At 43.7% G+C, this 24595-nt stretch overlaps 1 protein-coding gene and 1 pseudogene across 6 annotated transcripts in view; one reads left to right on the top strand and one right to left on the bottom strand.

Moving 5' to 3' along the window:
• The window catches only part of BABAM2 (BRISC and BRCA1 A complex member 2), a 453750-nt gene that overhangs the window by 401312 nt on the left and 27843 nt on the right, over positions 1-24595 (top strand). For 5 of the 6 annotated variants that reach the window (XM_073791483.1, XM_073791482.1, XM_073791484.1 and 2 more), the window contains one exon: positions 547-700. In XM_073791483.1, coding sequence (XP_073647584.1) covers positions 547-700 — 154 coding nt within the window. Of the gene's footprint in view, positions 1-546; positions 701-6207; positions 7411-24595 lie in introns of those variants that run through there. The other variant, XM_073791486.1, reaches the window with a different exon arrangement.
• Positions 6672-7205, bottom strand: LOC101333638 (serine/arginine-rich splicing factor 5 pseudogene; annotated as a pseudogene).

The following is a 24595-nucleotide window of genomic DNA, read 5'->3' as shown; positions in this document are numbered from 1 at the left end:
TTTTTTCTGGTGGCCCAGTTGCCATATCCTATAAAAAAGAAAGATTATCACTTGCCCTCTTGATCCCCTTTCCAAATCCATTCTTTAAAGATGGTCTCCATCCCACCTCCTCCATCGAATTCTAGATGAGGAAGACAGTGCCTCACCTTTGAGGAGTTTCTGATATAATGGAGACTTAAAGCACATATACAACTAACTCCTCTGTGGAATAGTGGACAAGGTAAGTGCCACAGCAGGTCAGGTGGCTGGGGGTGGCCAGCTTCTGTCACCATTTCCTAGTCTTCCTTCAGCACCTGCACATCAGGCCTCATATTGGTTGAATTTTTATTTATGGGTGATTTGCCTCTCCTCCTAGATTGTAAACTCCATGAAGACAGGGAAGGCACCTTGTATTTCTTGGTCTCTCTCTCTCCATACCTTTTGCCTAAGCCTCAACCAGTACTTGTGGTTCAAATAGTCGTGTACCCAACATTCAGGTTTAGCCCAAAAAGTGTATTAAAAGGCATTTAAGCCCTAACTTTCTTTTCCTTTCCTCTGTCTTTGCAGTTGACCTGCCCCTGTTTTTTCCTCGAGACCAGCCGACTCTCACATTCCAGTCCGTCTATCACTTTACCAACAGTGGACAGCTTTATTCCCAGGCCCAGAAAAATTATCCATACAGCCCCAGATGGGACGGAAATGAAATGGCCAAAAGAGCAAAGTAAGTGAATCAATTGTTACTTCTTGCAAATAGAAACATTTTGTTTATCTAGTCCCGGAGTTGGGCAAGCTACTGCCTGGAGGCTAAATCCTGCCCTGTGCCTGTTTTTGTAAATAAAGTTTTATTGAAACAGCCACACCCATTTTTAAACTTATTTTCTATGGCTGCTTTCATGCAACCATAGCAGAATGAGTAGTTGAAACAGACCACATGTGGCCTGGAAAGCAAAAAATACTTGCTATTTGGCCCTTTATAGAAAAAGTTAGCCAACTCCTCATCTAGCCTCCTCAGGTAGATTGCCTTTTTTACTTTTTAAATGGGTTATATGATTTTTCTGAAATCTACCTTTCTATTTATTTTATTTCTTTTTTTAAGATTTATTTATTTTTGGCTGCGTTGGGTCTTAGTTTCGGCGCACAGGCTCTTCGTTGTGGTGTGCGGGCTTCTCTAGAGTTGTGGCACGAGGGTTTTCTCTTCTCTAGTTGTGGCACGCAGGCTCCAGGGCATGTGGCCTCTGTAGCTGTGGCAAGCAGGTTCCAGAGCACTTGGGCTCTGTAGTTTGCGGCACGCAGGCTCTCTAGTTGAGAAGCGCGAGTTCAGTAGTTGTGGCACACAGGTTTAGCTGCCCCGCGGCATGTGGGATGTTAGCTCCCTGACCAGGGATCCAACCCGCGTCCCCTGCATTGTAAGGCGGATTCTTCACCAGTGGACCACCGGGGAAGGCCCTCTACCTTTCTATTTAGATTAGAGAATAAGTACTAGGTAGAAATTGTAGTTAAGGAATAACTGGTGTCGATGAAGAAAATATTGGCAGCTACTTTCAGTTTTTTTTAATGGAAAACTTCAGCTGACAGTAAACAAATAGAATTTTTGCCTAGTAGTCAACACATGGATCCAGTACCTAGTTTTTCATATGGAACTATAATGTCTTTGAAGGAACAGAGTGAATTATATATCCCATTGCATCTCTGCAGCCATTACCCAAAGTAGGGCCTATGTCTTCTTTGATTGAATAAATGGCTACACAGATAGCTTAGGACTGTTAAAATCCTTATGGAAGTAAGTTGGGAATTTGATAAAGGTTGAAGTTAGCTGGAGCTTGGAATTTAGAGATACAACTATTGCACATGAATCTCTCTGTAGAAAGCTTTCACCAGTCATATGGAATATGTAAGTGTAAATGCAGAGAGTGTTTTATAGGTAAGACTTTGGTATCTGGAACACCAGTCTTCACGAGCCATGGCCTTCCTAGATTGAAGCAACAGTGGATCAACACCATAGTTTCCAAAAGTAAATCATAAGAGTGGCAGGTGGTTATTACTGTATCACTCCGTACAGCCATGTGCTCGCACCTGTGATCCCAGCTGAAGGATGATCAGATCCAAAGAATCACAGAAATGAAGAATATCAATTCAGCATCCTCTTCATTGCTCATCCAGTATTTACTGAGCATCTACCGTGATCCAGGCAATGTGCCCCTTGCTGGGGATACAATGATAAATAAATTAGAAATTGTCCATGTCTTCATGGAATTTATAGCCCAACAGGAGAGATCAAAGCCTTTATCATATCAAACGTGTGACGGTTTTAAAGTACCTACTAGTAAAACCTGGGCTTTCAGACCTAGAATGCTCTTGATTGGTAAGACTTCTTGCCCTTTCCTTCCCCTCCCTGGGTCCAATTTCCATCCTCAGGTACCCACTGGCATCTATATTTTCTGTAGTACAAGGCCTTCACTCATAGCAGGGTTGGGGCTCTTTTAAATGACAGAGTAGCTTTCTCTAGAAATCCAGACCTCCCCAGATTCACATGTGGAATCCAGAGCTGTTGTTACCTGAACCTTTAGTGTGCCCGTCCTCCCTGTATTCCTTTTTGTCTGTGATGCCCAAGTCTGAAATTCTATTTAAGGAAAATAACAAACATATGCAAATGTGACTAATAACAATGAGTAAGACTGACTTATCTTGAAATAAACTTGAAAAGGGGGATTATGATGTAAGCTTTACATTTGAGGGATTGCAGTTGTTTAATTCTCCGGGCTTTCCCTGTGTATACATAGGATCTGCCCTTAGAAGATGGGCTGTTATTTGTGGTATGTGCTGTGGAGTCTGAACCAGATGTGTTTTTGTGGTTTCCATGGCAAAGCTATCTCGGTGTGTGTGTGTGTGTCCGTGCGTCCATATACGCACACGCGCGCTTCTTAAGTAGACATTTTAGAATGTATGAATTGAGTCTTTAAGGAGTTGCAGACCACAAGCCTATGATTTCAGTATAGGAATATCGTAAGTGAAGCCTGTTTATCTTAACAGATTGGTTCAGAGTTGCAAGAGACATTCGCTTTACTTTACCAGCCTAAAGAAAACATCCGAAGTAATGTTAAAAAAAGTCTGCTTTCTACTGTAATGAAGATGGATCCATTTTAAATGTAATAAAAGAGAAAGCCAGCAGCTCATGCTAGGAAGAAGAAATAGTTTAAAAGCTCCTTCTTAAATTGACCTGAGTAACTTCCCTGAGCTGTGTCAGAAGGCCAGGTAATGGATAAGCACAACCAGAGAACTGTCCTGCAGTACAGACCAGAGTTTGGTGGAGAAGGTGGAGAGACAGGACAGAAAGAGAGAAAGGTCAGCTGCAGCATTCCTTACACCCCCTGCTGAAAATATTGTATGTATACAAGTGCGTAAAAGGCTATAATTCACTTGGAGAGCTCTGCCCAGGACATAAACACTCTCACGGTTTATGAACAGCACTAGAGCCCTTTGAGTGGAGTCAGCTGTTTATTCCCTCCTGCAGAGCAAAATTCTAAGCATGTGAATTTAGAAAGGACACTTTCTGGCCAGGGCTCTTCCTATGACATGTACTTCTTGCTCGTGGCTGTTCAGCAAATTCTGTCCTCACAAGTAAATTACCCTCTGCTAGGTGAGCACAGGCTTCAGGGTCATGTGTTCCCCAGTTGCTATCACAAGTTCTAATCTATAAGCTCTGTGGCCTTGGGCAGGGCTATAACCTTCCTGAACTTCATCGTGTAAAACAAGACTGTACTCCTCCCTACTGATGGGCTTGATATGAAGGGTCAGTCAGTGGGTGGACATGTGAAAGACCGTTGGGTTTAGCTTCTGCTTTGTCCCACGATGCCTGTGCCCACTGCTCTCCTCCTGCTGTCCTTCTGCTCCTGCAGGTCTACCCTTCCTTCCACATTCTTCCTTATGGTTTTCCCATCCATGCTAACTTGCAGGCAGCTCGTTCCCCTCTTTCCAGTTTTGGTTGACTGTTGGTCATATACTGCTTTGAAATCTCTTTTGTATTATTCTTTGATTTTTTCACATCTTTGTATATATCTCATTTCCTTAATGGACCTGTGAGTCCTTTGAAGGCAAGGGTTTTGCATATATCTTTTAAAGATATTTATTGTCATGTAATTGACATACACTTATAATTTACGTACAATGAAGTGGACAGATTTAAGTGTATCTTTTTTAAAAACAATTATTTATTTATGGCTGCACTGGGTCTTAGTTGCAGCATGCGGGATCTTCATTGCGGCATGCGGGATCTTTGTTTTTTAGTTGCAGCAGGTGGGCTCACAGTTGCAGTATGCGGACTCTTAGTTGCAGCATGCATGTGGGATTTAGTTCCCCAACAAGGAATCGAACTCGGGCTCCTGCATTGGGAATGCAGAGTCTTACCCACTGGACCACCAGGGAAGTCCCTAAGTGTATCTTTTGGTGGAGTTTTGACAGTTACCTTCTACCCCTCTCCAATTAGTCTCCTCACCCCCAAGACAACGCTGTCTGATTTCTATCACCATGTCTTAGTTTTTCCTCTTCTAGATACTTCTAATAAACGGAATAATACAGATTGTACTCTTTTGTGTCTTTTATATTCAACATAATTATTTTAGAGTTATCTGTTATGGCATTCCTTTTTTTTACTGCTGAGCAATATTTCATTATATGAATATACTATAATGTACTAATCCATTCATCTGCTAATTATATTTAGGTTGTTTCCAATTTGGGGATTTTTATGAATAGAGCTGGTATGAACTTTTATATAAGCTTTGTAATAGACATATGTTTTCAATTCTGTTGGTAGATACCTGGGAGTATGTGTATGATTAACTTTATAAGAAACTGACAACCTTTTTCGAAGTCCTACCAGTTTATACTCCCACCGGCAATATGCTGGGTTCCAGTTGTTCCGTATCCTCTCCAACACTTGGTATTATCAGTCTTTTTAATTTTAGCTGTTCTATAGGGGATGAAGTGATGTGGCATTGTGTTTTTAATTTTGATTTCCTGATGATTAATGATGAGCATATTTTCATGTGCTTATTGGTATGTTTTCTTTTGTGAAGGATCTGTTCAAATTTTGCCTATTTTTAATCAGGTTGTTGGTCTATTTATTATTGAGTTTTAAAAGTTCTTTATATATTTGTCAGAAATATGTGTTAGAGATATTTTCTCCTAATCTATGGCTTGCCTTTTCATATTCTTTGGTTTTTCAGTTTTATAATCTTTTATTATCAATAACAAACAGCTGCTTTAACGTCTTTGCCAGGCAGCTGTTACAGGATGGGTGGACGGACACCCCTTGACCCTAACAAGGAAAACTCAAATTAAGCCTTTATGTACAAGCAAATTTAGAGCTCTTTTAAGTGTCCAAAGCTATTAATTAGTTTAAGTGAGGCATTAAACTAATTCTGTATCAACATATTTGAATAACCAGGAACTAAAACGTTCAAATTTTTCTAGTACAAAAAAATTAAATTTGCTTTATTTATAAAAGAGCTCTGTCAATATACACAAACTGTATACTTCAGACATTCACAAAAATGTGAGCAGAAGGCTTATCAAAAACACTGAATACAATTAGTTTTCAACAACCCCTGGTGGTCCACATCTACAAAGATACCCAGCCCAACCCAACCCACCCCCCTCCAACTCCCACCCCCACAGAAAAGCACATACTTACCAGAATTTTTAGCAAGTATGGTTTGGGAAAAATTTTTTTTTTTTTAAATGGCCCCCACGGCAAGTTATTTACAGTTTAATTGCCACTGTCAACTGATCTGGACCTTGACCGGGACTGGGACCTGGACCTGGACCTCTGGCGATCCACAGATGCTGGAGACTTAGATCTACTTAAGAACCACGTCTCTGGCTCTTCTCAGGCACAGGAGACCTACTAACAGAATGGGACTTGCTCCGGCTCCGGATCCTGGACCGGCTCTAAGACTTGCGACTCCGGGAACGAGATCGGCTACGAGACCTCAAGGAACTCCTGGTCCGGGAATGAGACCTGCTTCGTGACCTACTGTGCCTTTTGCTGCCTTCAATTAATTTGATTTTTCTCCCATTTATTTTTTTTCCAGAAAGCATTCTTTAAGTCACCATAAGAGGCAAACTCAACTACCCCTTCATTTAATTTAGGTCGATGTGCGTCCGCAAAGGTTACTTCCCCAGCTTGTCTCATGAAATCTTTGAGATCCCTTATTATTATTTCCCTAGGCTAGTCAAGCAGCAAACCATTAATCGGTCGGAGAAACCTTCATGACATATGCCCAACTGGCTCTTCACCACCCACTTGAAGGACACTACCCAATCGATGGAAGCCTTTAATCGCACAGCCCTCCCTATTAGCAGACTACTGGCGGATGCAGACATGTTCTACTCTTGTGTAGTTACCAAGGACCACTTTACTGCGATCAGGATTCCAACGACCACCTAATTTCGTATCTTTGAACTCTTTTTGACCAGGACCTCTTATTTGGAAGCGTTACAGGAAGACAGCTCTCAACTTAGGGATCAGATCACGTTATCAACGCTCTGGGATCACTGCAACCTGGCACTTCAAGGAAGTGCACCGATTACGTCTAGACCGACAAACACAGATCTAGAGGTGGCCAATTGATCACTGTAGGAGCTGACTGGCAAAGTCAACCAGGCCCAACCAAGAGTGACCGAGACAACGATTAGGATAACCCACAGGCTCTCCTCGTCATAAGGCCAACGACACAGATAGGCTGCCAGCTGACTCTTGAAGATAAATTCTCAACTATAAGCCGATTTTCTGTTCTTACAGGTGGAGCGTTTCGTCTATCATTTCGAGGTCTGCGACTACTAAAACGGTCTGAGTAGCGTCCTCTACCTCTTCCGCCTCGAGACTGAGCCCTAGCATGTTCAACTGTAACCCTTTCACTGCAGAGTTCTTTTCCATCAAGTCCATATACAGCATCATCTGCATTCCTGGCATCCTCAAATTCCACAAAACCAAAGCCTCTTTTCAGATCAATATCTCGTATTCGTCCATACCCCTTGAAGAATCTTTCACATCTTTCTCCCGGGCCGCTGGATTTAGCCTCCCGATGAATACTCGACAGCCACTCATGTCAGGCTAGTACTTCTTCGAATAAACTGCGCTCATTGGACGCCATCCTCCGCACAGAGAGCAGCCCTGACCACTCGCGATCTGAGCGGCCATGAAGAAGCCTCAATCCGAGAAGCCTTTCCCTCAAAGTGAGCCACTCACCTACCGGACAGGATCTTTGGCAACTGAGACCCAGAGAGGTCCGTAGTCTGCGACGGAGCCGGCAGCCTCCCCGCAGACCAGGACTCAACTCGTCTACGTCTCTCCACAACTCTTCATATTCTTAACAGTATCTTTTGATGAGCAGAAATTTTTTATTTTTAATTAAATCTATTTTATCAGTGTTTTAGTTTTTATTTATTTATTTATTTAATTTATTTATTTTTGGCTGCGTTGGGTCTTTGTTGCTGCGCACGGGCTTTCTGTAGTTGTGGTGAGCGGGGGCTACTCTTCATTGTGGTGCGTGGGCTTCTCATTGCGGTGGCTTCTCTTGTTGCAGAGCACGGGCTCTAGGCGCCCAGGCTTCAGGAGTTGTGGCTCGCTGGCTCTGGAGAGCAGGCTCAGTAGTTGTGGTGCACGGGCTTAGTTGCTCTGCTGCATGTGGGATCTTCCCGGACCAGGGCTTGAACCCGTGATGCCTGCATTGGCAGGCGGATTCTTAACCACTGCGCCACCAGGGAAGCCCTATCAGTGTTTTATTTTTATGTTAATATTTTTGTATCCTCTTAATTATTTACCTTCCACAGGGTCATGAAGAGATTCTCCTGTGTATTTCTCTAGGAGCTTTGGTTTTGGTTTGACATTTAGGTCTATGACCCATCTCAAATTAATTTGGGGATGTGGTATGAGGTAGAGACTAAAGTTAATTTTTTTGTTTATATATCTCCAGGTTAATTTAAGCAACATTTGTTGAAAAAAACCTTTCTTTCCCCATTGAATTACCTTCATGCCTTTGTAAAAATAAATAGACCAGGGCTTCCCTGGTGGCGCAGTGGTTGAGAGTCCGCCTGCCGATGCAGGGTACATGGGTTCGTACCCCGGTCCGGGAAGATCCCACATGCCGCGGAGCGGCTGGGCCCATGAGCCATGGCCGCTGAGCCTGCGCGTCCGGAGCCTGTGCTCCGCAACAGGAGAGGCCACAACAGTGAGAGGCCCGCGTACCGCAAAAATAAATAAATAAATAAATAGGCCATATATGAGTGGGTCTGTTTCTGGATATTCTATTTCATCTATCTATTTTTCTGTTTATATACCAATACCAATGGTTCTTAGAATCAGGAAATGTAAATTCTCCAACTTTATTATTTTTAAAGATTGTTTTGGCTGTCCTAGGTCCTTTTCTTTTCTGTATACGTTTTAGAATCAGTTTGCCACTTCCAACCCCAACCTGCAAAAGAAAAGCCTCCTGAGATTTTGATTGGGATGGCATTGAATCTGTAGGTCAACAAGGGAAGAATCGACATTTTAACAATACCAAATTCTTCCTATCAGTAAACATGGTTTTATTTAGATCTTCTGTAATTTACCTCAGAAATGTCTTAAGATTTCAGTGTAGAAGTCTTGGATACTTTTTAATGTTTTTGCTTTTATTGTGAATGATAGCTTTTCAGATTTTATTTTCCAGTTGTTGCTAGTATATAGAAATAGAAATGATTTTTCTATATTGACCTTGTGTACTGTGACATTGCGAAATTTACAATCCTACTAAGTTCTAGTAGCTTTTTTATAGATTTCTTAGAATTTTTTACATAAATAGTCATATCATCTGTTAACAGCTTTACTTCTTTCTTTCTAGTGTTTAAATCTTTACATTTTTTAGTTTCTTTTTTTTTTTTTTTTTTAACCTACTTGCACTGACTGGGACCTCTAATCCAGTGTTGTACACAAGTGCTGCGAGCAGACATCTGGCCTTATATTTCCACATTAAAATTGATGTTAGCAGTAGGTTTTACATAGATGTCTTTAGCAGATTGAAGAAATTCCTTTATATTCCTTCTTTGCTAAGAGTTTTTATCATGAGTGACTGTTGAATTCTGTAGAATGCTTTTTCTGCCTCTATTGACATGATCCTGTGGCTTTTCTTCTTCTATTAGAGTGGTGAATTACGTTAATTAGGTTTTGACTGTTAGACCAACCTTGCATTCCAGGGATAAATAAACCCTTCTGAGTCATGATATTTTATCCTTTTTTATATTATTAGATTTGATTTGCTAAAATTATGTTAAAAGTTTTACATCTGTGTTCATGGATGATACTAGTCTGAAATTTCCTTTCTTGTGTTGTCCTTGTTAGACTTTGATGATAGCACTACACTGGCTTCATAAAAGGAATTGGCAAGTTTTCCTTCCTTATCTGTTTTCTGAAAGAGTTTATGTAGGTTTGGCATTATTCTTTTCTAAATGTTTGGTAGAGTTTATTTGTGGGGAAAAAAATTCAATGTCTATACTAAATATAGGGATATTCAGATTTTTAAAAATTTCTTCCTGTGTTGGTTGTAGCAAGTTGTGGGGTTTTTTTAAGAAATTTATCCATCATATTTAAGTTGTTGAATGGATTGCCATAGAATTGTTTATGGTATTGTCTTATTTTCCTTTTAATATCTATGGGGGCTATAGTGATATAACTTCTTTTATTCCTTACAGTGAAAATTTGTATCTTTTTCCTCTCCCTTTTTTTTTAAAAACAGTCTACCTAGGGGTTTATCAATTTTTCTGATCTTCTCAAAGAAACAAGCTTTTACTTTGTTGATTTTATCCATGGTTTGTTTTCCATTTTATTAATCTATGCTTTTATCTTTATTATTTCCTTCAATTTATTTTCAGTTTAATTTCTTTTTCAATTTTTTCAAAATAGAAACTTAGATCATTGATTTTAATCCTTTCTTTCTTTTTTTTTTTTTTTTTGTGGTACGCGGGCCTCTCACTGTTGTGGCCTCTCCCATTGCGGAGCACAGGCTCCAGACGCGCAGGCTCAGCGGTCATGGCTCATGGGCCCAGACGCTCTGCGGCATGTGGGATCTTCCCGGACCGGGGCACAAACCCATGTCCCCTGCATCGGCAGGTGGACTCTCAACCACTGCGCCACCAGGGAAACCCCTTTTCTTCTTTTTTAATATAAGCCTTTAAAGGTATAAATTTCTCTCTAAAGTTTGCTTTAGTTGTATCCCACAAAATTTGATATTTTTTTTGTTTTTATACAGCAGGTTCTTATTAGCCATCCATTTTATACCCATCAGTGTATACATGTCAATCCCAATCTCCCAATTCATCCCACCACCACCACCACCCCCCCACCGCTTTCCCCCCTTGGTGTCCATACGTTTGTTCTCTACATCTGTGTCTCTATTTCTGCCCTGCAAACCAGTTCATCTGTACCATTTTTCTAGGTTCCACATATATGCGTTAATATACGATATTTGTTTTTCTCTTTCTGACTTACTTCACTCTGTATGACAGTCTCTAGATCCATCCACATCTCAGCAAATGACCCAATTTCGTTTCTTTTTATGGCTGAGTAATATTCCATCGTATATATGTACCACATCTTCTTTATCCATTTGTCCATCAATGGGCATTTAGGTTTCTTCCATGACCTGGCTATTGTAAATAATGCTGCAGTGAACATTGGGGTGCATGTATCTTTTTGAATTATGGTTTTCTCTGGGTATATGCCCAGTAGTGGGATTTCTGGGTCATATGGTAGTTCTATTTTTAGATTTTTAAGGAACCTCCATACTGTTCTCCATAGTGGCTGTATCAATTTACATTCCCACCAACAGTGCAAGAGGGTTCCCTTTTCTCCACACTCTCTCCAGCATTTGTTGTTTGTAGATTTTCTGATGATGCCCATTCTAACTGGTGTGAGGTGATACCTCATTGTAGTTTTGATTTGCATTTCTCTAATAATTAGTGATGTTGAGCAGCTTTTCATGTGCTTCTTGGCGATCTGTATGTCTTTTCCATTATCATTTTGTTAGAAAAAATTTTTAATTTCCTTTGTGATTTCTTTTTGAACCATGAGTTATTTTTAATTGTGCTGCTTGAATTTCAAGTGTTTGGGGATTTTTCTAGATGCTTTATTGTTACTGATGTTTAATTTCTGTTTTGGTCAGAGATTATAATCTGTGTGATTTTAATCCTTTGAAATTTGTTGAGACTTGTTTTATGGCCCAACATATAGTCCATCTTGATATAGTTCATGTGAACTTGAAAAGAATGTGTGTCCTGCAGTTCTGATATATAGTGTTCTATATACATATTAAGTCAAATTACTTGTTAGTGTTGTTCAAATCTTCTATATCCTTACTATTATTTTTTGTGTTTATTATTATAACAGTTACTGAAAGGAGGTGGTAAAATTTCCACCTATGATTTTGTATTTGTCTATTTCTCCTTTTAGTTCTGTCATTTTTTGCTTTTTGCATTTTGAAGTTTTGTTATTTAAGTACATACATATTTGGAATTGTTATGTCTTCTTGATAAATTGGCCATTCTATCATTATGAAATGATTCTCGGTATTTCTGATAACACTACTTCACTTGAATTCTGCTTTGTCTGATATTAATATAGTTACACCAGCTTTCTTTTTCTTTTTTAATTTTTATTTTTTAACATCTGTATTGGAGTGTAATTGCTTTACAGTGGTGTGTTAGTTTCTGCTTTACAACAAAGTGAATCAGCTATACATATACATATATCCCCATAGCTCCTCCCTCTTGCGTCTCCCGCCCACCCTCCCTATCCCACCCCTCTAGGTGGTCACAAAGCACCCAGCTGATCTCCCTGTGCTATGCGGCTGCTTCCCACTAGCTGTCTATTTTGGTAGTATACATAAGTCCATGCCACTCTGTCACTTCGTCCCATCTTACCCTTCCCCCTCCCCGTGGCCTCAAGTCCATTCTCTACATCTGCGTCTTCATTCCTGCTTTCTTGTGCCTATTTTTTGCTTGGTATATCTTTTTTCATCCTTTTGCTTTCATCATATGTGTGCCTTTATATGTCAAGGAAACCTTTTGTAACTTGGTTTTTTAAATCTAGTCTGATAATCTCTGCCTTTTAATTGGAGTATTTCATTCATTTATATTTCATATAATTAATGAGCTGGTTGGGTATAAGTCTATCTTCTTACTATTTGTTGTTTAATTTCCCCTGTTCTTTATCCCTTTGTTCTTCCCTTCCAAATCTTCCATTTGATTTATCTGAGTATTTTTTAGTATACCATTCTCTCTTATATTCGTCTTTTAGTTATAGCTCTGTGTATCATATTTTAGTTATTAGCACACTAAAATATATTCTTAATTTATCTCAGTCTACCATGAATTAATATTACAACAGTTCAAGTATAATGTAGAAGCCTAAAACAATGTAATTCTCTTGTGCTATTATATTCAGATGTTTCACTTCTTCACATATTATGAATCCCACAATACATTGTTATTACTTTGGCTTTTAATAGTCAGTTGACTTCTAAAGAATTTTAGAAAAGAAAGAAAAATTATGCTCCATTTTATTCTGGCTTTCTGCACATCCACACCCAGGCAGATAGATAAAGTTTCCCATTCTCTTTACCACTTGTCTGAGCCTCCCTCCTCAGAGGCCTGGCATTTGAGTAACATAAATACAGAGAGGAAATGCATGTGGCAGTTAAGAGCACTGACCCTAAAGTCAAGAGAGAGTTGGGTTTAAACCTGTCTCTGCTATCACTAGCTGTGTGACTTTAGGCAAATTCATAGTCTGAATCTGTCTCCTCATCTATAAAATAGTGAAGCTAGTTTAGAATATCAAATGGGGTGTGTGATTTTCTATTGTTGATTCCGCAAATTTTATATCTTAAAACAGCACAAATTATTATCTCACACTCTCTGTGGATCCAACACAACTTTCCTGGCTTCTCTGTTTAGGGTCCCAAAAGACTAAAATCAAAGTGTTGGCTGGGGCCATTACCACATCGGAGGCCCAGGGCCTCTTCCAAGCTCACTCAGGTTGTTGGCAGAGTTCAGATCCTTGTGGTTGTAAGACTGAGGTCCCTGCTTCCTTGCTGGCTGTCAGGTGGAGGCCATTCCCTGCCACGTGGGCCCCTCCATCATCAGGCTTGCAGTAGTACATCAAACACTCATGTTTCCAATTTCTGACTTCTGTGTTACTGACATCTAGTCTCTGATTTAAAGGGTTCATTTGATTAGGTCAGGCCTACCAGTTAATCTCCCTTCCTTAAAGTCATCCATTGGTTCCATGTAACATAACCCACTTACAGGAATGAAATTCATCATTTTTCAGTCCTGGGGATTATACAGGGAGTGTACACCAGGGGCTGAGGAATCTTAGGAGCTATCTTAGAATTCTGCCTACTACACAGGGTAATGTAGGTGAATTGTCCAGCATAGGATCTGTCACATCATAAGCATTCAGTAAATGTTAGAATTCAGCGTCATCATACCTGGAGGAAAAACAGAGATTTTTAATTAAAAGATGGTGGAGTCAGCATTGCTAGCTTCGCATGCAAGCGAGTAAACAGTCCCTCAAACCTCGGTGACTTGGCCAGAGATTCTTAAGTTCTAGGCTGCTCCGTCCATGGCTGCTGTCCCCTATGGTTGTGTCTTCTTGGTGCCAGTACAGCCAGTTTGAAAGGTGGAAAACCTCCATCCTTCAACTGTATAATCTACATAAAACCAACTATCACTTAAAAAAAAACCTGAATCCTCTCGTTACCTACCTTGGTATCTTATACATAGCTTTAGCTCTGTCTAAATGAATGAATCAGATAATTTTTTTTTTTTTTTTAATTATTTATTTATTTATTTATGACTGTGTTGGGTCTTCGTTTCTGTGCGAGGGCTTTCCCCAATTGCGGCAAATGGGGGCCACTCTTCATCGCGGTGCGCAGTCCTCTCATTATTGCAGCCTCTCTTGTTGTGGAGCACGGGCTCCAGACGCGCAGGCTCAGTAGTTGTGGCTCACGGGCCTAGTTGCTCCGCGGCATGTGGGATCTTCCCAGACCAGGGTTCGAACCCGTGTCCCCTGCATTGGCAGGCAGATTCTCAACCACTGCGCCACCAGGGAAGCCCAATCAGATAATTTTTTATAATCCTTTCTAGTTTGATAAATCTGTGAATAAGTGGAGTGAGTTTTCCCTGAGTTTCATTGTATAAAGCATTAGGTTGATCCTAGGGGCCTGAGTATGTTCTCAGAGCAGCATTGAACCCTAAAACCACCTACTGCAGTGGCTTGTCACGCATTAAATCCATTATATAAATGGAATATTTCGAAAAATAGCTTCTCGGTCAACACATGCAAGCAATTCATCATGAGCCTTCTAAAACATTTTGTTGTTTCCCCTCTTGACTCCATGTCAGAAAGAGATGTTATTTTCTTATTTAGAAACTTATCGAGATACTCCCAAAGCAATCCCTCATTCCCCATACGTGGCTCTTCACCGTGCATACTTCTGTTATTTGTCATTCTGTTGTCTTTGCAGAATAACTTTCTCTTTCAATAATTTTTTAAAATTGTACCTTCTGGGCTATTTCAATTATTTTTCATCGTTAATACCTTAGTATTCCCAAAGACACTGTTTCCTTCAAACTTCTCATTAGCTGCTAAATGCTTCAGTCCAGTCTTATGCATTAGCCCTCTAACTAAAACAGGTAAAAACAGATCTTCTCTCCTCAAGAGAAGGGGGTTAGATGTCCCCACCTGATGTGCCCCTCATCCCTTCTCTTACTCTGGCCTCCGGGACCCCTCTGGGATGCCATGGAGCACTGCGTGGAAATCCCAGTCCTAAGAGGGTACTTCACAGTACGGTCGCAGGAGCCCTGAGGCCTGAGAATTCTTTAGAGACCAGGGTAGGGCTCGTGGGGGGAAGGGTGATCTTGAAGCATAAGTGGTTATAATGTGAGCCTACTCACATCTCCTGGTAAGATTTAATTGTGGCATCAGGCCTCTCTCTGCAGTCCCTGTGCTTGGTAAGCTGGCCAGAGGGAACGCTGACTGAACCAGCTTTGGGGCCCAGGTATCCAGTCATCGCTCTGCATTAGGGAAAACCCTGACGGGGACTTTGCAGCCCTCTCCCTCTCCCAGGACCACTAACACCCCCCCCCCCGCCCCCGCCCATCCCTCCCCTTTATAACTGTATTTTTGGAACTCACATCTGGCACCCAGGGGTAGGGGTTGACCAGGAAGGTAAGACTTGTGGCCACTGACTGCTCACCCTCACAGCCTTTCTGCGAGGGGAGCAGCTGCAGAACTGAGCCATTCTGGGCAGGAAGCGTCCTGGGAATGGAAGGGAGAGCCCCGAGCTAGGCAGAGCAACCAGGCTGGGGCTCCCAGAAAGCTCGGCCACACGGGCCCCATCGGAGCTCAGACCTCAGTGCAGAGCCTGCAAGCCCAGCTGCTGCTATGATTCATAGGTTTTCTTTCTTTTTTTTTTTTTTTTGCCTTGAGTTTCCTAGGAATAGTTCCCTCTAAAAACTCCCAACCTCATCTCAGCTGAACTCCCCTCAAGAGAGAAGAGGGAATTTTCCAGGCCCAGGCTGGCCTCGCTTGGGGGATGAGAGCACCCGTAGAAGACAGGAGAGGAACCAGTGATGGTGCCTCCCGAGGAACTGGGGAAGGCTAAGGGCGCCAAACCTTCCTCTCCCCCACGCGCCCCGGGTTCCTGTGTTCACAAGCTGACCCATCCCTCCTAGGGTTTAAAGAGAAGGAAGTTGTGAGGAGAAAAATAAAGGAAATAAATACCATGAAATTCTTGGATCTTTGAACTCTCACAGAGAATCATTTTGAAAAGTATCTTCAAGGGATTTGGTTTGTTTTTTCCTTCAGAAGAGAGAGCAACAGAGACAGGGAGGACTCCAGATCTGCCTGGCATCCAGGCATCCTCTCCAAATTGCGTAGGGCAGAGAGAACATGTTATTTATTAGAACCTGACATCTGTTGCTGTGAAATGATAAGCTCCATTAAAAAGCGCGGCCATCAATTACTGCTAATACAGCCCTCATCCTGGAGTGGGCTGCTCACCACACTTCCAGCCTGTGCAGACCAGGCTGTACCAGGCACAGAGCATTCGCAGCCCCGCGCAGCCTCCCCGCTCCTTCCACAGGACCTCTCGGGCCGTCCCTCCCAGGCCCTCCAGCTGGGCTCCTGGCTTCCTTTGATTCCACTCTTTGGCCACTCTGAGGGCTGTTTTCAGGACTGAACCCCCTGTCCATGCTGCTTTCTCAGTGGGAAACAGGATGAGGCTTTACTCTCTGGTCTCAGTCATGCAAGCCGGAAGGAGCTGCACACAGCAGAGTAACTGGGAGATGAACGCATCTTAGTTGGGGGAATTCACTTAGTTGTGCTGTTGTGAGAGCTACTGATCAGATCAGGCTTGGGTATCCCTCCCAGGATGGGAAAACGTTCATGATAACCAAGTGCACCTACTTCCTTGTTTGTGAGTTACAACCCTACATTTTCTTGGAAAAATAGACAGATGTCCTATAAAGTCAGAAGGGAAGGAATAGGGGAGTTGGTTTTGGATTTTTATAGTATATGAAAGTAGAAACACACGCTTATTCATGGAATCGGAGTTGCCTTTGAACGGTTGGAAGGGAAAACGTACAGTAAGTAAAGAAAATGCAGAGGATAACAGCCTGGGAGTTAGGAGACCTGGGTCTCATTTGGACACCATTATTAATTTCCTGGGTGAACCTGGAAAAGACACTTCACCTTTCGGGGCCTCAGTACCCTCATCTGAAAGTACTGGGCTAGTAGCTGATGATCACTGAGCTCTAACATATTTCTGGGGTTTTAAGTGAAAATTGTGTTTAAGGTAGTTTAGCATACTTTTTTGTTCGTGTTGACAAAATTCCATCTCTGTTGCCAGAGGTCAGACACAAATTGAAAACATTGCTAAATGGAATTAAGTACACTCCGTACGTGATGTTTTTTTGTACAGCCCGTATCTAATATTTATAGAACACTTCAGCTGCGGGACGTGCACACATATGCCCTGAACACACACACCCAGTAAAATACTTCTAGATGTAATACTTTTTCAGATGTCAAGTTAAAACAGCTTCTCGGGAATTAGGCTTGACTGTTCAGATGTGCGTGTTGGTTTCTGACAGGTGCCGCCGGGGCTGCTCAGGGCTTATGATGTGGAGTCCAGCCAAGGCAGGAGGGCCAAGCCGCATGGTTCTATCATTTCTCATTGAGGCATGCATTCTAGAAATAGGGGAAGCATCAAAGGACGACCGTCTAATCTGTGCACATCATTAGTGACAAGCAGAGGCCTTGCTTCTGCAGAAATGGGACTCTGTCTTGTCTGTGGTCAGATCCTTCAGCACAGGGACCACCTGTGAACATGAACTAGATTCATGACTTGTTAAAATCACAGCTTTATAGAGGTGAGCAAAAACAGGGAGCAGATATTGGGGTAGTAACCACTATGCCAGTGACCTCCAAAATCCACAGCCAATAGCAGAGCTAGGTTGGGTGACCAAGCAAGGGTGCATTTAGGAAGGTAAGTGTGACAGTAGGGGCCAGTCTCAGGACGTGGAACACGGAAGGAACCTTAGGCATCTAGTGCCACCAAATCGAGTATGGTCAGCATTAACCATTGTGGTGGAAATTAAATGGAGTGATTGGTATATTGAAAACCCTCAGCCCAGTGATTGGCGTAAACTTGACATTCACTTCATCATCTTCATTTCCTGGAAGAACTTGTTCAAGGCCATACAGTACAAAGATGAGAGCCCTTTTACCCGATCACTGGTCCAGGGCCGGCCCAAGCCGCCTCTGGCCTCTCCCCTTCACTCTGCCTGTTTCCCGCTCCCTTGCTCACAGGAGAGCACAATGGAGTCAAGGGCCGGAGGGCAGCATGCCTGCATCCACATACCCACCACCTTCCCTTGGGGTGGCCGGGCATCGAACCTTCTTCCTAGTGGCTCACCCAGCAGGCTGAGGGACGCTGTGGCCACGGGGAAAGCCCAAGGTGTTCTTGAGCAGAAATAGCTCTCCTAAGAGTGTGGAGACCTGGCACTGAGTACCTTTAAGGGAAGGTGACCATTCCTGTGGCTGAACTCATTACTATAATCAGTGGGCAAAAGAAGAAGAAGGGTATGATGATGGAGCAGGCCAAAGGAAGGACACTGCTTCACAGCTGCCTCCAAACCAGCAGGAAGGCTGCACAGTCAAGAAGAGGACAAAAAATTCCAGTGACTCCTATCTTCCCAGACAGAACTTCTGGCACTTAGTCATGCCTAATGGAAAATGGAAGCCAAGAAAGCAGAAGTGAGGCTGGAGTGATCTAGGGTAGTTCTTATCCAGAGTCCCCTCTGAGGAGAAAAAGTGCCCTGGATGGTCAGGGCTGGGTTGCCAGGTAGAAGTGCCACGGCCATGGGGAGAACAGGCTTTAGAGCAGCCGTGATTATAAGAATCAGGTGGAACAACGACTTCTGCAGTGAAGTTATTGCTAGTAATTCATTCAGCAAACATTTAAGAGCTATATACACAATAGTTGACCCTCAAACAATGCGAGGGTTAATCCACGTATAACATACAGTCGACCCTCTGTATCCAGAGTTTCTCCACATCCGCGGATTCAACCAATCATGGACTGTGTAGTACTGTAGTATTTACAATTGAAAAATCTCCGTGGTTAAGTGGACCCATGCAGTTCAAAGCCATGTAGTTCAAGGGTCAACTGTATATACAGAGTATGTGCAAAGCACTGGGGACCACAACACACACGCACACACACACACACACACACACACAGGGTCGCTGCCCTCCAGGCGCTAAAACTCATCCACCTGTTGTGAAGAGTCCCAGCTACAAAGCCCCCTGATTGATTTTTGGAACCGTCCATCACTGGTTGAGATTCTGTTCCAATGATAGGGCATCCATGACATTAACTACTCAGTACACTGAGTACAAGTCAAAATTGCAAAGTGGGAAGCTCTGTAGCTCTTCTAAAAATCAAATTTAGAAGACCAAAAATTTCCATTATTGATCATTTTGGGGATCGGATAATCTTTAAATTGTCATTATTTCAGTTGCCCAGAAAAGTGAAATTTATGGGAACGTATATGTAAAGGCAAGACTGTGTTGTTTCTTTCTGAGAATAAGTGATAATGGATCAACCAGTCTCTCCTGATCATCTTATAGACAATGGTAAGAATACATGTGCATTGAAGGCTTTCACTGCACCAGCACAGCTGCAAATGCTTTATATATTTTAATTCCTGTGATTCTTGTAACAACCCTATGCGACAGGTACTGCCGTTACACCTATTTTACAGATGATGAAGCTGAGGCCCCACAAAGTGAAGTGACTTGTCCAAGGTCACAGTGTAACTTAGTGTAGGAACTGAGGATATACCTTGGGTTTCCCAACTTTTAGACTGACATTCTGCTCTTACAATGCCCTGCCACTCTTCCTCAGACTGATTGCCTGAGTTGTCCCAAAATTGCCAGGCAAGTGAGCTCAGCTGTCTGTCTGTAACTGCAGGGTCTCTGGGTTCTCTGCCTCGGTCAGCACACAGGTTTGGCAAGCCCCAGTGTGGATTTGTAGTGGCAGTCATTTTGATTAGGTCCTGCCCAGATCACCAGCATTTTTCCCATTCTTTTATTCATTCATTCAGCAAATATTTATTGAATTCAAAGTAGGTATCAGGCACCATGTTAAGTGATGCGTGGGACACAGTCTGCCTTCACTGGACCAGAGGTGAGATGAAAATTCTACATAAATAACTTATCAGGCAGCAGCATGTGCAACATGCGGGTGAAACGCAGTCAGAGTCCCGAGGAGAGATGATGATGTCTGTTTCCTGAGATTGAGGTGGCTGACTCTAGAGGGTGGGTAGGAACTGATGTGCAGAGATGGAGGGAGGACACTCCTGCCAGAGGGAACAGAGGCTCAGAGGCCAGGAACCATGGGGTTCCAGGTAGGCCAGTCTCCTTTGAAGAGGGCAGCAGTAGATGAGGCAGGAGAGAAGGAAAGAAAAGAGGCAGGTAACAGAGTTCTGCACGGTAGAAGGAATGATGCTCTGGGATCAGACCAGCCAGAATTCAAATCCCGGTTCTGCCACTTGCTAGCAGTATTTTGTTACCGCTGTGGATGTTGGTTTTCTCATCTGTACATGAGGATGACAGTCCTCTCTCACAGTGGACTGTGAATGTTAAGTGGGAAAATGACTGTAAAATGTCTGGGTTATTGTTGATGTTCAATTAATGGTGACTTCTTATTAACTGCTGTGCTAAGACACTTGATCTCCTTTTCTGTAGGCAATAAGGTTTTTCTTAAATTAGCAGATTACATATTGATACAGTGACCTGCCTTGGCATAGATATATAAAGCATAATAGAGCCTTCTTGCCTTGGAAATAGTAAGGAAGGCAGTAAAAACTGAGATCTGTGGTCACACTTGTGCACCACTATAAAGGAATGCTTGTCTTGGGCCCTTTCACCTTTTCTTTGCCACCTCAATACCCAAGAGACTGACTCTTATTCTCCAGAGTTAGGGTTTCCAGTTTTAGCAATTAAAAATACAAGTTGCCCCATTAAATTTGAATTCCATATAAACAACAAATAATTTTAGTATAAGTATATCCCATGCAAAATTTAGGACATACTTACACTGAAATGTTATTTGAAGTTTATTTGAAATTTAAATTGATATGGGCATCCTTTGTGGAGGGACAGCTCAGGAATCGGTCAGAACAATCTGTCCGCCTTCCTGGGGAGGGGGACCCCCCCCCATCTTCTAGTCTCGTCCCTCAGGTAATAAAGGCTCTGCTCAGCAGACTTCGGCAGTGCCTTCAAATCACTTCCTGGGTAGAGACAGTAAATGCTGATGGGTCCCGCTGTGTGTGTTCGGGGTGGGAGCAGAGGTCAAGTGGGGCAGGATGTCTGGTACCAGCCTTCACATCTCCCCAGCCATCTTTCTTCAGAACATTCTCACAGACATTTGGCAGAATGAAGACAGCCTTTGTGGTCTGATAACTTGTCTCACGGAATAAGTGCAAGCCCTCTTTCACAGAGCTTCTTCCAGGAACATTGCTAAAAGTGGCGACTTTAGCTGTCCCTGTGGCGTGAGTGACTTGAGATGGCCAGAGCAGGCATGATAGTAACTGACCGCATGCTCCCTGCTCTGGGGAGTCTGGGGACCACAGTACTGGAGCTGGGAGGACAGTCCAGCTGCCTCACTATGCAAGTGAAACAAAGAAGACCCAGAGAAGGGAAGTGCTTTGCCCAAGGTCACACAGCTATCCAGAATTTGAGTCTGAACTTCAGCCTGGGTCTACTACCTTGAGTTCTTCTGTAATAATTCAGGGGGTCTGAGAATTCCCAACACACTTGCTTGGTTGACTTGTGAACATTTTCTCTGGACTACTTGACAACTGTCATCTCCAGATCTCCACTCGGCTGCATGTCCTTCAGCGCTGCCGCTCTCAGCTTCATGCTTGCTGCCCCTAAGAGCAAGTTCACTCCTGCTACGGAGTTCATGGCATTTTCTAGACCAGCTTGATCTTCGCCCTCCTCCCCAGCAGTGCCTCCTTGCTGATCCCTTTGCCCCACCCTGACCAAGTGTTCAGCGGTTGAGATGGAAAAATCCATCTCAAAGCACAGGGCTTTTAACCTCGCTTTCAGAGGAGTAATTTGTCCACGTAACAGGAGGTGAAAATTAAAACAAAGCAGGGCGTAGGCTGGAGCAGTACAGCACCCTTGGGTTTAAGAGTGCCTTTGACCTATTCCCCTCAGACTAGAATGATTATCTGGATGCCAGAGAGTTCTTAGAGGAGCCCTTTACTCAGTGGTGTCACTGGCAAGGTGGCATTAGCCCTAAGACCAGCTTTATATGCACTCAGAAAGCAAACCTGGCCGTGCGGGCAGAGCCGGCCCACGGGGAAGCCCGGAGACGCCATCAGGGGGTCTTCCACTTTTTTGTGTGTGTGTGGTACGCGGGCCTGTCACTGTTCTGGCCTCTCCCTTTGCGGAGCACAGGCTCCGGAAGCGCAGACTCAGCGGCCATGGCTCACAGGCCCAGCCGCTCCGCGGCATGTGGAATCTTCCCGGACAGGGGCACAAACCCGTGTCTCCCGCATCAGCAGGCGGACTCTCAACCATTGCGCCACCAGGGAAGCCCTCCACCATTTTTTTTTTTTTTTTTTTTTGCTTGTTCTTGCCACAGGCTGTCATGAGACCAAGAAAACTTGTTTTGAAAATGCTTGACAGCCGAAACAACCTGTTCTCGGCTCTGGACGAGAGCGTCTGTCCTTTCTGACCATTTCTGTACTGTTTGATGTTTGACTAGCTGCTGACTGGAAAAAATGAAGTTGCTATTTTCTTCTCATATTGTTCACAGGCAAGTGCCAGTGGCTTTCCAGGTCCTTGTTTCCCATTTTTTCCAGCCCTTCACCAGAGACATTTTAAGACAGTGCCTGAGTTTAACTGATGAATGAACATTAGCAACATATACTTATGAGGATATAACCGACGGTTACACCTCTGCAAGCCGAGCTCTATGTGTGGGTTGTCTTTCCCGATCCCATTAGATTTCAACCTGTGATTTTCCACTTGTAGTTTAGTCCTCTCTGGAGAACTTGAATGTGTGAGTCACAATCTCCAGTTATCCCAGTGGCTACTTTGGCCTTCCGCACTGGTGGCTCTGAGGCGTGCAGCAGCATCTCTGTTCCTCCCCTGGGGTCTTGGTCTTGGATGGTCTCAGGTGGGCCCTGTGACTGGGAAGGAGCCACTTCACTTCTTTTCTGCAAATAGAGGGGTTGGACAGGTAAAGAATTGACAAACAATAGCCCCAGGGCAAGTTTAGCCAGCTGCTTGTTTTTATAAATAAAGTTTTATTGGAACACAGTCCCACCCATTCATTTACATATCGCACATGGCTGCTGTCACTCCAAGGGCAGAGTTGAATTGCAGAGACAGGGTATATGGCCTGCAAAGCTGAAAATACTTGCTGTCTGGCCCTTTACAGGAAAACATCGCTGACCCCTGGATTAGATGACCTTTAGGGTTTTCAAATCCAACTTTCTATGACTTTTGAACTCGTGCAGTTCTTTTACAGCACAGGTGCTTTTGAAGCACCTAATAAGGGGCTAACTAGAAGGGGACCTCTCTCTCCCCTGCAGCAGTTACAATGCAAAGCACGCCTTGAGGTTGCTGAAATCTACAAAGGGAGGGGGCTTATTCCGCTGTGTTTGTATAGTTTATTTTGCTGTATGTCTGTATTCGTTTATTGGTCTGAGGGCTCTGGCGTCCTTGGTGTCCACCAATTTTGGTAAAAAGACACCCCAGCTGTATAGGTCTGACTGAATTCAGTGGCATGGTTCAAGGTGGGACACCCGTCTGTACCCACGTGGAGGAGAACACTGATTCATCTGCTTGATAACTATGGTAGGAAAGGGAGCCAGATGCTGCCTTGAGAACCTGTGTGGCTGCCTGGACCCACCCCACCCGCTGTTTGTGTTTGCCTGTCTCTGAGTCTGAGCAGTGAGATGGCGCAGGATAGCTCAAAGTGGCAAGGTAGGTTGGTGGCCATGGTGAGAAAAACAGGAAGAAGCCTTGAAAACTGCAGAGACTAGGGAGGAACTAGTCTTTTTAATCTTCTTCCCCTGGTGCCAGTCCAAACAAGATTCTAACATAAAATTTGCATCCCAGTGACATGCATCCCATACCCACGTTCCCAGGGCATAATAGGGGATCCAAAGCACAGAACTGCATGGTCCTCCAGTCAAGGCCACCCTGACCTATGAAGAACTTTTGTGCAGACTAGAAAAAGGTGCCCCTTTGGGTTGGTGCAGACTTGGCTAATAGCTTTGGGTAAGAGAAACCTCCCCCTTTCTCTAGGCATCTAGCCATGGGCGAGCACACAGCTGAGTAAATGGGCAGGGACTGGATTTCAGCCCCCACTTGCTCGTTTGGCCAGACTCCTTGGTGCGGAGCAGATGCTGCCCTCCCCAATGGAGCAGCCACTCCTGCTACCTGGCATCTTAGAAGTCTAGTGGGGGGCTCCCCTCACAGGGTCCTGCTGACCAACAACAGGTTAACTCTCCTTGGCCTTGGTTTTTGAGACCACAGCAGCCTGGGCTGGTCCCCCGCACGCCCAGTAATACCCATCCCCTCAGCAGTGCCACAGTGCAGGGTGGCTCAGAGCCCCGGGGCTGGGAGCACCAAGACATGGTCCTCCCCCAGCTGCACCAAGGGCCCTGATCTAGTTGAGGTGCTTATTTTGGAGAGCCCAAGTCCTGGCTCTTCTTTGCCAACTTCTGACCTAAAACTGGCTCCGCTTAAGGAATGCACATAATTTTCCACAGAGTTAGATCTCAGAGGTAATATGTTAGCAGCACAAAGAAATGTGCTAAGAGGGCCAGAGCAGACGAGCTCACGATGGTGGGGACTGACCTCACTCCCCAGGCGCTGGGTTACACGTCGCCCAGTGTGCGCGGTGACGACATTCCGCCAGGACACCCTCCTCTGCAGGGCGTGTTGTCAGCATGGTTTTGAGAAGGCTGTTATGAACTCTCCGTGGGTGAG

The sequence above is a fragment of the Tursiops truncatus genome, chromosome 14 (assembly GCF_011762595.2).
Source record: "Tursiops truncatus isolate mTurTru1 chromosome 14, mTurTru1.mat.Y, whole genome shotgun sequence".
Lineage (NCBI taxonomy): Eukaryota > Metazoa > Chordata > Mammalia > Artiodactyla > Delphinidae > Tursiops > Tursiops truncatus.
Note: the sequence above shows the minus strand (reverse complement) of the source record. Positions and strands in the feature narration are given on the sequence as shown.